Source organism: Alligator sinensis, unplaced genomic scaffold, assembly GCF_000455745.1.
Source record: "Alligator sinensis unplaced genomic scaffold, ASM45574v1 scaffold35_1, whole genome shotgun sequence".
Classification (NCBI taxonomy): domain Eukaryota; kingdom Metazoa; phylum Chordata; order Crocodylia; family Alligatoridae; genus Alligator; species Alligator sinensis.
The window spans coordinates 1,206,128-1,216,873 of record NW_005842340.1 but is presented as its reverse complement, the minus strand read 5'-3'; the positions used below and the strand labels follow the sequence as shown (position 1 = coordinate 1,216,873).

At 51.1% G+C, this 10,746-nt stretch overlaps 1 protein-coding gene across 2 annotated transcripts in view; it reads left to right on the top strand.

Moving 5' to 3' along the window:
- ARHGEF5 (Rho guanine nucleotide exchange factor 5) overlaps nt 1–10,746 on the top strand; it is a 55,957-nt gene that overhangs the window by 25,448 nt on the left and 19,763 nt on the right. For both annotated transcript variants that reach the window (XM_025210202.1, XM_006028766.3), the window contains exons 3-6: nt 1,791–5,370; nt 8,884–8,935; nt 10,030–10,094; nt 10,397–10,659. In XM_025210202.1, the coding sequence (XP_025065987.1) occupies nt 1,803–5,370; nt 8,884–8,935; nt 10,030–10,094; nt 10,397–10,659 (3,948 nt within the window). In that variant the 5' untranslated portion in view covers nt 1,791–1,802. The remainder of the gene's footprint in view (nt 1–1,790; nt 5,371–8,883; nt 8,936–10,029; nt 10,095–10,396; nt 10,660–10,746) is intronic.

Sequence of the window (10,746 nt, the reverse complement as noted above, 5' to 3'; positions counted from 1 at the left end):
CGGCGGCTAGTAAAGCGCCCAAAACGCTGGCTTGCATCCATAGATGCTTCTCAAGCAAATCCCGGGACGTCATTCTCCCCTTGTACTTGGCCTTAGTGAGGCCGCAGCTGGAGTACTGTGTCCAGTTTTGGGCTCCACAATTCAAAAAGGATGTGGAGAAGCTTGAGAGAGTCCAGAGAAGAGCCACGTGCATGATCAGAGGTCAGGGAAGCAGACCCTACGATGACAGGCTGAGAGCCCTGGGGCTCTTTAGCCTGAAAAAGCGCAGGCTCAGGGGTGATCTGATGGCCACCTACAAGTTTATCAGGGGTGACCACCAGTATCTGGGGGAACGTTTGTTCACCAGAGCGCCCCAAGGGATGACGAGGTCGAATGGTCACAAACTACTTCAAGATCGTTTCAGGCTGGACATAAGGAAGAATTTCTTTACTGTCCGAGCCCCCAGGTCTGGAACAGCCTGCCACCGGAGGTGTTTCAAGCGCCTTCATTGAACACCTTCAAGATGAAACTGGATGCTTATCTTGCTGGGATCCTATGACCCCAGCTGACTTCCTGCCCTTGGGCAGGGGGCTGGACTCGATGATCTTCCGAGGTCCCTTCCAGCCCTAATGTCTATGAAATCTATGACAACTTTCTGATGGACACCATTTCATAGTGGTCTGAATTTTTGCCTTGAAAGCCAGCCTAAGTAATGATTTTCTTGGTTTCTCTTCTTTCTATTTATATCTGCATGCCTCACGGGGTGCTGGTACATGTGTGAGGATGCTGCTCTGACACGCTGTAATGACAGTGCTTCGGAGCAGACTTGATTAATCGAGTCTGCTGGAACATGCTAATTAGTGCGCTCCAGCAGCCTTTACGTCTCGTGTATTCATCTTCCCTGCACTTCAAAATGGTGATGTGGGTCCTTTAACTAAAACTTGTTTAGAGTCATCATTTTGAAGTGCGGGACACTGAATAAACAAGTTAGGGTGCTCTAATTAATGTGGGTGCTCTAATTAATGAGAGCAGCTCCGAGAGCTGCTCTAAAGTACCCCCCTCCCACCTCCAGAGCACATGTAAAGATGCCCATGATGACTAAATTCCTTCCTGCTCTTTGCAGTCACAGTCTTGTACAGTCTGAAGGATGGTTGTGTGCCTTTTTAGCTCTTGGAGAAGCTCTTGCATTCCTTCCTCATATTAATTCATCCCTGTGATGTTCTACAGACAGGGCCAGTTTCTAAGTAAATTGCAGATATACTTACAGCACCATGATTTGAGCCCTCATCCCTCAGTTCCAAAAGCCTGAATCTCTCTTGGCTGAGCTGCAGGAGAGCTTCTTAGTCAGTGGTAGTAATGGGTACTTTACCTGTTCTTTAAGTCAGCCACCACAGGGTGGTAATGCATACAAATAGCCAAGTAAGACCATTGGTCATTTTGTTCTCTGAACACCCACCTGTTTGTTGGCTTCTGGTGTTGAGAGGGCCAAAACCAACCCCCAGGTTCTCCAGGGTGGGCCAGAAGAGAAGGGAACAACAACTCTCTGCCCAAGAGTCTTTGCTGCTGCAGTCCCAGATAGGACTGACTGCTTTGTTTTGTTGGTTTATCACAAACAGCTCAAATCTAATTTGTTTTGGGCCCATACCCTTAATGCTTCTCTTTCCCAACTATTTCCTTTATGTGGGGGTGCAAGTTTGTTTTCCCCCTGCCCCTAACTGCAGTAATTTCTACATTTAAAGATTTTGAGGCCAGTCAGCTCAATTTCCAACAAAGCCACTTGATGATACCAAATGTGTGTTTCTTGTTCACAGCATGTCTCACTGATGGAGTCTGAAGAGACCAGTGAGGGAGGCCTGGCTTCCCCAGGAACCAGCAGCCCCAGGAAAGAAAGCCCTGAACCTCTGCTATCCAGAAGGGGACAACATGCCACCACTGTCACGATGTGCACTGGGCTTTCTGCCTCTGCCCTCATTCCCCAGGACCCTGTGAGCCTCCTTTCTGCTGAGGAAGCAGCAGAGATGTGGGACAAATCCCCCAACCCTGTGGAAGAAGTACCAGAACCAGAGGAGGGAGATGTCAGGCACTGGGAAGGGCTCCTGGAGCGGGAGGGAGATCCTACAGTACTAGAGACGACTCCACTGGAGAAGGAGAAATGGGTCCAGCCTTTGAACTCTGACCAGGGAAAGTTAGCTCACCCTGAAAGCAGCCAGTATTCTTCCTCTCCCAACCCAGTTGTGGAGGTGCCAAGCTCTACCCTAGACACCCATGTTAAATTTCCTCAGGACCAGGCACAGGCCTGGGCATCTCTTGATGCTGTCCCCCAGGTACAGCATGAGGAAAGCTCTGCGGCAGAAACTGTTTGTGATCAGAGGGAACCAGCCACCAAACGTTTCCTGGTGTGTAAGACCATTTCAGAGGGTTGTTACAAGACTGAGCCTTTGCATGATGGTATTATGAGGAAGCCCCTGAAGCAGACAGAGGCCGTAAGTGGGATCAGCAAAGATTCTTTAGCAAGGGCAAAAGATGTGATAGGTGAGGACCCTTTTCCTGGGACAGAGACAGTGGGCAGGATGACACCCAAGCCTTGTATGGATAATGGTGACAAGGGCCAAGAATTCCAGGGAGGGGAAGAGCCTTCCTCTCCACATCACCCACCTCCCACTTTCTCGGGGAACAGCCAGGGAAAGACACAGTTGACTGGGGAAAACACAGAAGGAGAGATGACCCTATCCCCCTGTGAGAGAGGGAGCAATTCTTCAATCTCAGATCAGGGAGTGGAAATGGTTTCTAAGCAAAGTCCCTCTGGTCCTATAGAACCCTGCCCCCCAAAGGAGGAGGAAGACCATGGTAGAGTAGGAGGCAGCAGCACTGAATCACCAAGACAAAGCATCTCCCAAGCAAAGACTGCTGCAGAAAATATGGAAGAAGTGGATGAGTCCCAGCATGAGGAGCCAGAGCCAGAGCAGGGGGAGACGAAAGAGAAGCCTAAACTGAAGCAGACAGAGCTGGAGGAGCAAATGCTGAAAGAGGAGCAGCAGCTTGATATGGACTTACCAGAACAGGAGTTGGAAAATGAGGAGGATGGGGGATGGAATAAAGTGGGCCAGGAGCCAGGGGGGGAAACAGTGGAGATAGAGGCTTCACTGCAAGTATTGAGTCCAAGGACACATTCAGTCTCCCAGCCCAAAGTGGATCTCCACAGTTTGGGAGACAGCATTTCTTTGGCTGAGGGGATAGGACCAGCCCTTCCTTCTGAGGAACCTGTCTCCCAAGGGCAGCCCCTGGGTGAGGGTATATTGCCAAAGGCCTGTGCACAAGCCCAGCCACCTGAAGAGGTGATGTCTGGCTATCTGAGCCCCATGAGCAAGAGTCCCCTGACACATTCCCACACCTGCCACATCTCTGAGCAACTGGAAGGCCTAGGGATCTCTGGCACTTCTAGCTGCATTTCTATTAGCAGCCAAGACCATGGAGAAACCACTCAGGATGACAGAACCAGAACCAGCAACAGCAAAGACTGTCACTGCAATGGAGACAGGCCAGATCAGAGCTTTGCTGATGGAGGAGATATGCCCTTCAGTGGAGAAGCAATATTCTCCAGAGGTGCAGAGAATCTGGACTCTCCCAGGCCCATGCATCTTTTTTCTGATGCTAAAAAGGTAGAGTCACCTGGCCCTACAGATCCCCATCTTGTTGCAGAAAGCCCAGAGATTCCCGGACATCAGGATCTCACTCCAGCCTCACCCTCAGATCTCAGCTTGGCAGCAGCATCCACTGATCTAACTCAGGAGGATGGTGAGAAAAGAGCTGACCAAACTGAGCAGGAGATGACTAAGCAGGCTTCCTGTCCACTGGACACGGTGCCTGGTGAAGGAGCCCCAGCATCTGCCAGCACAGTAGATGCCCAGACTCCCCAGAGGCTGGTTACCTCTGACAAAGCCCTTCATGAAGAGCCTGGCACCCAACCTTCCTTCTCCGTGGTTTCCAGAAATCCCCCCTCTGGGCAGAGCCCGACCAAGGATGGCAAGTGCACAGAACCCACCCCTTCCCCTGCAGATTTGGTGCCCCTGGAATCACCCCAAACACTAGATGGGGCTCCTGCACCATTGACCTATCAAGAAAACCTCCAGCAGCACCAAAAGTCACACTCCAGAAGCTTTGTTTTCCAGGGAAAGGAAACAGGAGCAAACATGGATCATGCAGTACAACATAGCCCTTCACTAGATCAGTCTCATTTGAGCCCAGACTTGGAAGAGGCTATATCCAGGACCCTCGAGGCCCCAAACACTGTCTTCCAGCCCTCTGAAGAAACAGTGGTCTTTGCCATGGACCAGCAAGGACAGCCACCATCTCCAGTGCATGACACCAGCCTTCCCCTAGCTCCTGACCCTGATGTTACCCCACTTCCCCAGCCTCCATCCCATGTGACTGACTCTACCCAGTCCTCAGCCCTTGAGTCTGATACCAGCCCCCCCGCCCTTATACTTGACACTGACCCACCGTTGCTTCCCATACCCAGGTCCAATCCATCTCTAGCCTATACACCAGACTGTGACCACTTACCAGGCACTGCTCCCAGTGCCAGTCACCCCACACAAACTGTAGTCTCTGTGCCTGAGAACGACAACCTTGCTTTGGCCTCTGACTCCAACAGAGATGGAGTGGAGAAGCAGCCCCTCATGACCAAGAAAGAGGAGATGATGAAGCTCCATCAAGATTTCAGGGACTCAGAGACACAGGATGTGGGGACCACCAGTGACTTGCAGGCAAGCCTGTTGGCTAGGAACTCAGATTTTCCAGTGTGTGGAAATGAGGTCTCAGAGGTCTGCTCTGATGACAGCCGTGCAGCTATGGAGATGCACGATGGAAAATCCCCCCCAGACTGTCCCCCCAGGGCCTTGCCGAGAGCCCAGAGAACACCTACAGACTCTTTGCCCAGAAATTTGGTACAGCCACTTCCAGCCCTAGCATTCACCAACCCAATCCATTTTCTCCAGTTCAGCCCTCCATCTCCACCAACCATCAGGATCCTGTACCGACAAAAACCGGTCATGGAGGAGCCATTGTGGGACCAACAGCTGGCTAGCACCATTGGAGAAGATACCAGGAGCACTCCCACCCCTGTTGCCATTATGAAGACAGCAGAGGGTATGAGGCCATGCAGACATAAGCTGGTCGGTCAGGGAGAGCTGCTCCCCTCGCTGGCCCAGCAGGCAGAGGAAGTAACTAGGCACATGCCCTTGGAAAAGTCATCGAGTTGTCCAGAAAAAAAAGTCATCAGGGTAGAGGTACCAGAGCAGAAAACCCTGGTTAAACTCCGAGCAAAAAGCAAAGATTGGCACCGGCAGGGCCTGAAGCGGGTCTCGGAATTGCCAGACAGCTTGCACCATGGTGAGTTTCCTCTTCCTTCTCCTCCCTCCTATGCCCCCCGAATGCTAATCCCAGTATGACAGTTGTGAGGGGTTGAGAGCACCTATCAAAAATGTTTGGCTGACCCCACCATAAGTATTACCCCCACACAGCTGTGCAAGTGCATCCCAGTCCTGCCCTGTCACACTCTCTGCTAGCCCAGTCCTGGATTCCCCACAGCTCTGTTAGTGCTCCCCAGTCCTGCCCTCCCCCTTCTACCACCAACCCTGCTCTCTGGTCTGAGCAGCAAACACCAACTGCACACCCAGCTCCTATTCATCTCTCCCCGTTCTCTGTCCAGCATATCCTCCCACACTCCCTTCCCCGCCTTCTTCACTTCCTTCTTCCCACGCCTGCCCGCAGTCAGAGCTCCGGCCCTGTTCCTTTATATGCAGTCCTCCCACTCCTGCTTCACAGGAGATCATTATATGAAATGTAGAGATCCTCATCACATCATTTACTGCCACCGGGTGGCCATGCCATTTCACTGCAGTCAGAGCAATAGGCCAATGTTAAGGAAATACAGGTTTCCCTCACTTTACGCTGTACATGTGTTCCTGGAAAATGAATAACTTAAATTTGCATAAAGGAAACCCACTTTACAATGTGACAGATAGGGATAGTTCCAAGACCTCAACTGTACTGACCCCGACGCCCATTTTATCACTTTTACAAGACAATTTTGGTAGTTACCAACAGCAGACAGTACACACAAGCACAGCTGCAGTGCCAGAAGCGCGGGCACCAGCTTCCCTGAGCAGTGGCTGCAGGTGCTGCTGCCAGGCAGCTTCATGGTTCCCGGCTCCCAGGGTGCCGTGCTGATGGGGCCGGACTGGGCCAGGCTGCAGGGGCCAGTGGTCCAGCCTGGCTCTGGCACCACTACCCAGCTCAGCCTCCCCACCCCCCACCCCCCCCAAATTTTTTTTTTCTTCCTCTGCTTATGGTGTCACTATCGCAAAGCAGCTGACTGCGGGCTTCCATCACACTGATTGCATGAGTGAATTTACCTCACGTATAACGAATTTTTGGTATAAAAAGGGTCATCGCATAAGAGCGAATTTGCACATACAGAACCCGCATAAAACAAGGAAAACCTGTAGTGCACATGCTTCCTAACAGTGAGAGCAATACAGCTGGTGAGATTTCAGATATCCTGTCCTGCATGCTGTTGCTTTTCACAGACAGTCTGAGAGCTGTTTAGTGTAATCTGGGCCCCTTCAGGTCCCATACTGAAGGGATGTTTCACAACAGTACAGTTTGAGACATGTCAGAACATTGATCTGTCATAGCTCAAACCCTGATTTGGGCAGAAACTACAAACTCATGACTTAGTTACAAGTCTAAATCTTCCAACATCCCAGTAGCCCAGTGGGGCTCAATCTCCTGGCCCAACAAGCCAAAGGAGTGGCCTAGAGCCCATCTGCAGGCTAGATTGGGCCCTAGGGCCTGGCACCACTCCTTTCCTGCCCATCACATCAGTACTGAGTCCTAGGGAACTAGTGCCGCCCACTTCCACCCTTTGTGCCAGGATTGGATCCTCTCCCAGCCCCCCACACTGAGATTGGGCTCTGGGGCTCAGTACTACCCCAATCTGGTTCTGTGCATTGGGATCAGGTGCCGGACCCAGTGTTCAGGGCCTAAAGCTCCTCGTGGGTCTGGAGATCTGGCAGCAGGGGAGTAGAGCTACTGCTGCCAGGTGACGCAGTATGATTGTCCAGATCTTGAGCAGCCTTGCACTAGCCAATAGGGTATCTATCTTGTCTGCGGGAAGTTGTGTGGCCATTGCCGTTATCTTATAGAACCAGACGTTTTGGCTGTGTGAAAGTCATAGCTTGCTGGACAAAACTTTTTCCCCCTCAATTCATTTTGTATTTTTTCTTTCACATTCTGCAAGCATTGGGATTCAGGGAAATGGCCATACATTTGAACCAAAATGGCTTCCAATATTGCAAACTCATCAATTTTTATCTTTGAAATGGAAGGAGCAACAATAGTCTCCTCCCCAGCCCCATGCACTACACTCTTTAGAGTTCTCTGCTTACTCACCTTTACTCTGTGCCCGCTTTCCTCAGTATTTAGTGAAGTCTCTAGCACAGCTGTACCAAAAAAGGCAAATATTTTCCCCATTTTAAAGAGGGAGAAACTGTCTGAAAGAGTGCATGTGTGAGTGCTTACGTGCAGTTTCCAGATAGGTCACCCCTGTAGGCTGCATCCAGATCAGTAGAGATTCTGGTTTCCTCCGATTTAAAAAAAAAAATCCCCAAATTTTGGATTAAAAAAAGTAACCCACAAATCCACATTTTTCCATTATTAAAATGAAACACTTTTATATATATAGTGTACAAGCCCAGCCACCTGAAGAAGTGATGGCTGGAGACCTGAACTCCATGAGCAGGAGGCCCCTGACACAGTCCCACACCTGCCACATATATAGAGAGTGTGTGTGTGTGTGTGTATTATAGTGGTGTTTCATTTTAATCATGGAAAAATGTGGGTTTTGGGTTACTATTTTTAATCTGGAAATTGGGAATTTTTTTTATCAGAGAAAACCAGGATCACTGCAGATCACACAGCTTCTCATGAGGCAGATGATCCACCTCTGGCAGTGGCTTATCAGTGCAGCTACACAAGCTGCTGTATTGGTACAGCTCCAGAATCCAACGGTGATCATCGCTGTTCTGCCCACCCAACCCCCTTTTCCCCTGATGCTGATTTGAGTCAACAGGTGCAACCAAAGACCCTGAAAGGGATGATGGGGTGAATGGCAGGGGTGTTCACCCCCTGCGTGCTGGAGGCATGCTGACTAGTCCTGCAGGCTGCAGGTTAACCTCTCACAAGCTGTATATGGTTCTCAGGCCACTGGTTGGACATCTCTGCACTAGACCTGCAGCCCTGCAAGTCTGCATGAACCATTTTTGAGAAGTGTTGAGGACTCACACCCATAGTTAGTCCTCATGGGAAGCCTGTGGGAAGTCAGTATCTCTAAACATCAAACCTAAGAAGTAACTATTTCTACTGGGGCTTCAGTTTTTGTTTGCCCACCAAAACCAGTCTCTGGCTAGTGATTTGGCCTTCCTGGGGAGAGGGTGGGGAAAACAATCCACAACTCAGGCAATCAAAGCCCATGATGCCCAGAGTCCCTACAGAAAAGTGTAGGGCTTTCCTTCATTTGTTGGGCTATAGATGTGTCTGTCATAATGCTTAGTTAGTGAACCTTGTGTGTATGTAGGTGCCAAGGATTATTAAAGCCAGGAAGTTTCAGAGCCAATGAGCTCCAGCTGAGTGGAGAAGCCTTGCTCTTTGAAGTAAAAGCTGTAGCTGGGCAACTCATGTTTCATTTGACCACCTGCTGCAAATCAAGCAAGTTGTGAACCACCTGGATATGAATGATCCAGCTTCCACTGTATTACCTGGGCTGGGCCATGTTGTTAAGGCTGGCTCTGTGCCATGTTGCTCTGCTTGTCTTGCTTGCAGCAACCTCTCTTGTCTTTTCAGAGGAGGAAGCACACAGAGTCCAGCCAGTCAGCTCAGAAACCGTTCTGTTCCGGTGAGTCTTCCACAGGCCTCTGTGCTTCAAGCCACTGTCCCCTTATTTTTTGAGCCTGAGGGCCACTTAGGGAGTTTTGATGAGCTGTTGTGGGCTGGGTCAGTACCCCATGCCTCTGCCACTACAGCTCACCAAAACTCCCTAAGTGGTTGTGCTCTGTGCTTGGCCAGGTGGCTGGGTTGGAGCTGTGGGTGTCTGGGCAGTGGCATTCAGGAGCAGGATATGTGAGCAATGCTGGAATTGTGGGGTGGTGACAGCGTGGGGCTGGGACCCAGGGCAGAGCTATGATCTGCTCCCTGCCTGCCCCTGCCCACCAAACCGGCACCTATTGCAGGGATGTTCAGGGAATGGATTGCAGCTCTGCCCTGGGTCCCAGCCCCATGCTGTCATAGCCCCACAATCCCAACCCCACCTGCCCATCCTATTCCAGACACCACTCCCCTCCCATCCACAGCCCCATCCCATCTGCCAGGCTGTGAGACCTGCCCATGTAGGTCCCAGCCCCCCAGCGGTGGGTTCAGGGCAGGTGGTCTGGGGTGCCCAAGAAGCGGGGCTGGGTCCAGCAGTGGCAGCTGGAAGGAGCTGCCATGCCACCCCATTCCCACTGCACGCCTCAGGGTAGCAGGACCGACTGCATGCACTACAACCTGGGCTGCCCTCCACACCTGACTTGGGTGGGACTGAGGAGCCCACTGCAAGCCATACAAAATCACTTGGTGGACTGGATCAGGACCATGGGCCAGATTTTGGCCACTCCTGCCTTACGCCAAGGAGCGATTCTTAAGGGGCCGAAAAACAAGGTGGGAGAGTAGAATGCTCTCTTATGCAACGGCCCAGGCCTCAACTTCATCTTGTGCAGTGGGGACCTCTGTCCCCAAGAGGCAGGAGAATTTGTGTCTCCTGACTGCCAGATTTTCATCATGGCAATTATGGCCTGGGCAGTCACAGTAAGAAATACAGGCCCCAAGACTGGCAGAGTGAGAAGTCGTGGTTGTACCAGACAAGTTATTGACATCTGGATAAGTCACACCCCATGCAGCATTTCTCCCTGTCTCCTGCCCCCTTTGCTTACCAAATCTTCTCTTCCCCAACAGGGAGAAGAAACCCATAGACACAAGGGAACAGTTCAGGCACCGACATTCAAAACTAATCAACTCCTGTAAGTACCTCCTGCCTAAGTGCTGGGGCTGAAAACCCCAGTGAGCTTAATTGAGAGGGGCTCCAGGGCCTCTTATTAGAGGGGAGTGAACAGAGAAGGCAATATAACCTGTACCCTGCAATGTGATCAGAGATGTGGTGAGTTATGCTGGTGACAGGAGCATTTTAAACAGCACAGGCCTAGACATGTTCATCTCTTAGACTAAGAGACAGTAGTAGAACGCTCTCCTCATAGGGAGATTAGAGGGAAGGGGGGAAGTCTCTGTTTTAGCGTGTATGTGACTTGCAGCTGTCTCTCCACAGCAAGATTACTCTACCAGGAGTACAGTGACGTGGCTCTGAACAAAGCAATTCAGAGCCAGAAGAGAGCTGATTCTTTGGCAGAGGACATAGAACTGAGCTCTCCCAACTCCCCAAGGTTACGGAGGAAAGTGCTCTCTCCACAGGACTCGTATCTGCAGCGCCTCTCTGTTTCGTCCAATGCATCTCTCTGGCAGGACATCCCCATGGTCCGAGGGAGCAGGATGCTAATGAACATGTCCCGTGAAGATCAGAAGCTACAAGAGGTACGGGAGGAAGGCTGGAGACAGGTGGGTGGGGAAATTTGCCAGGGAGGGCATCACAGGGAGATGGATGCATTTGATAGCAGGAAT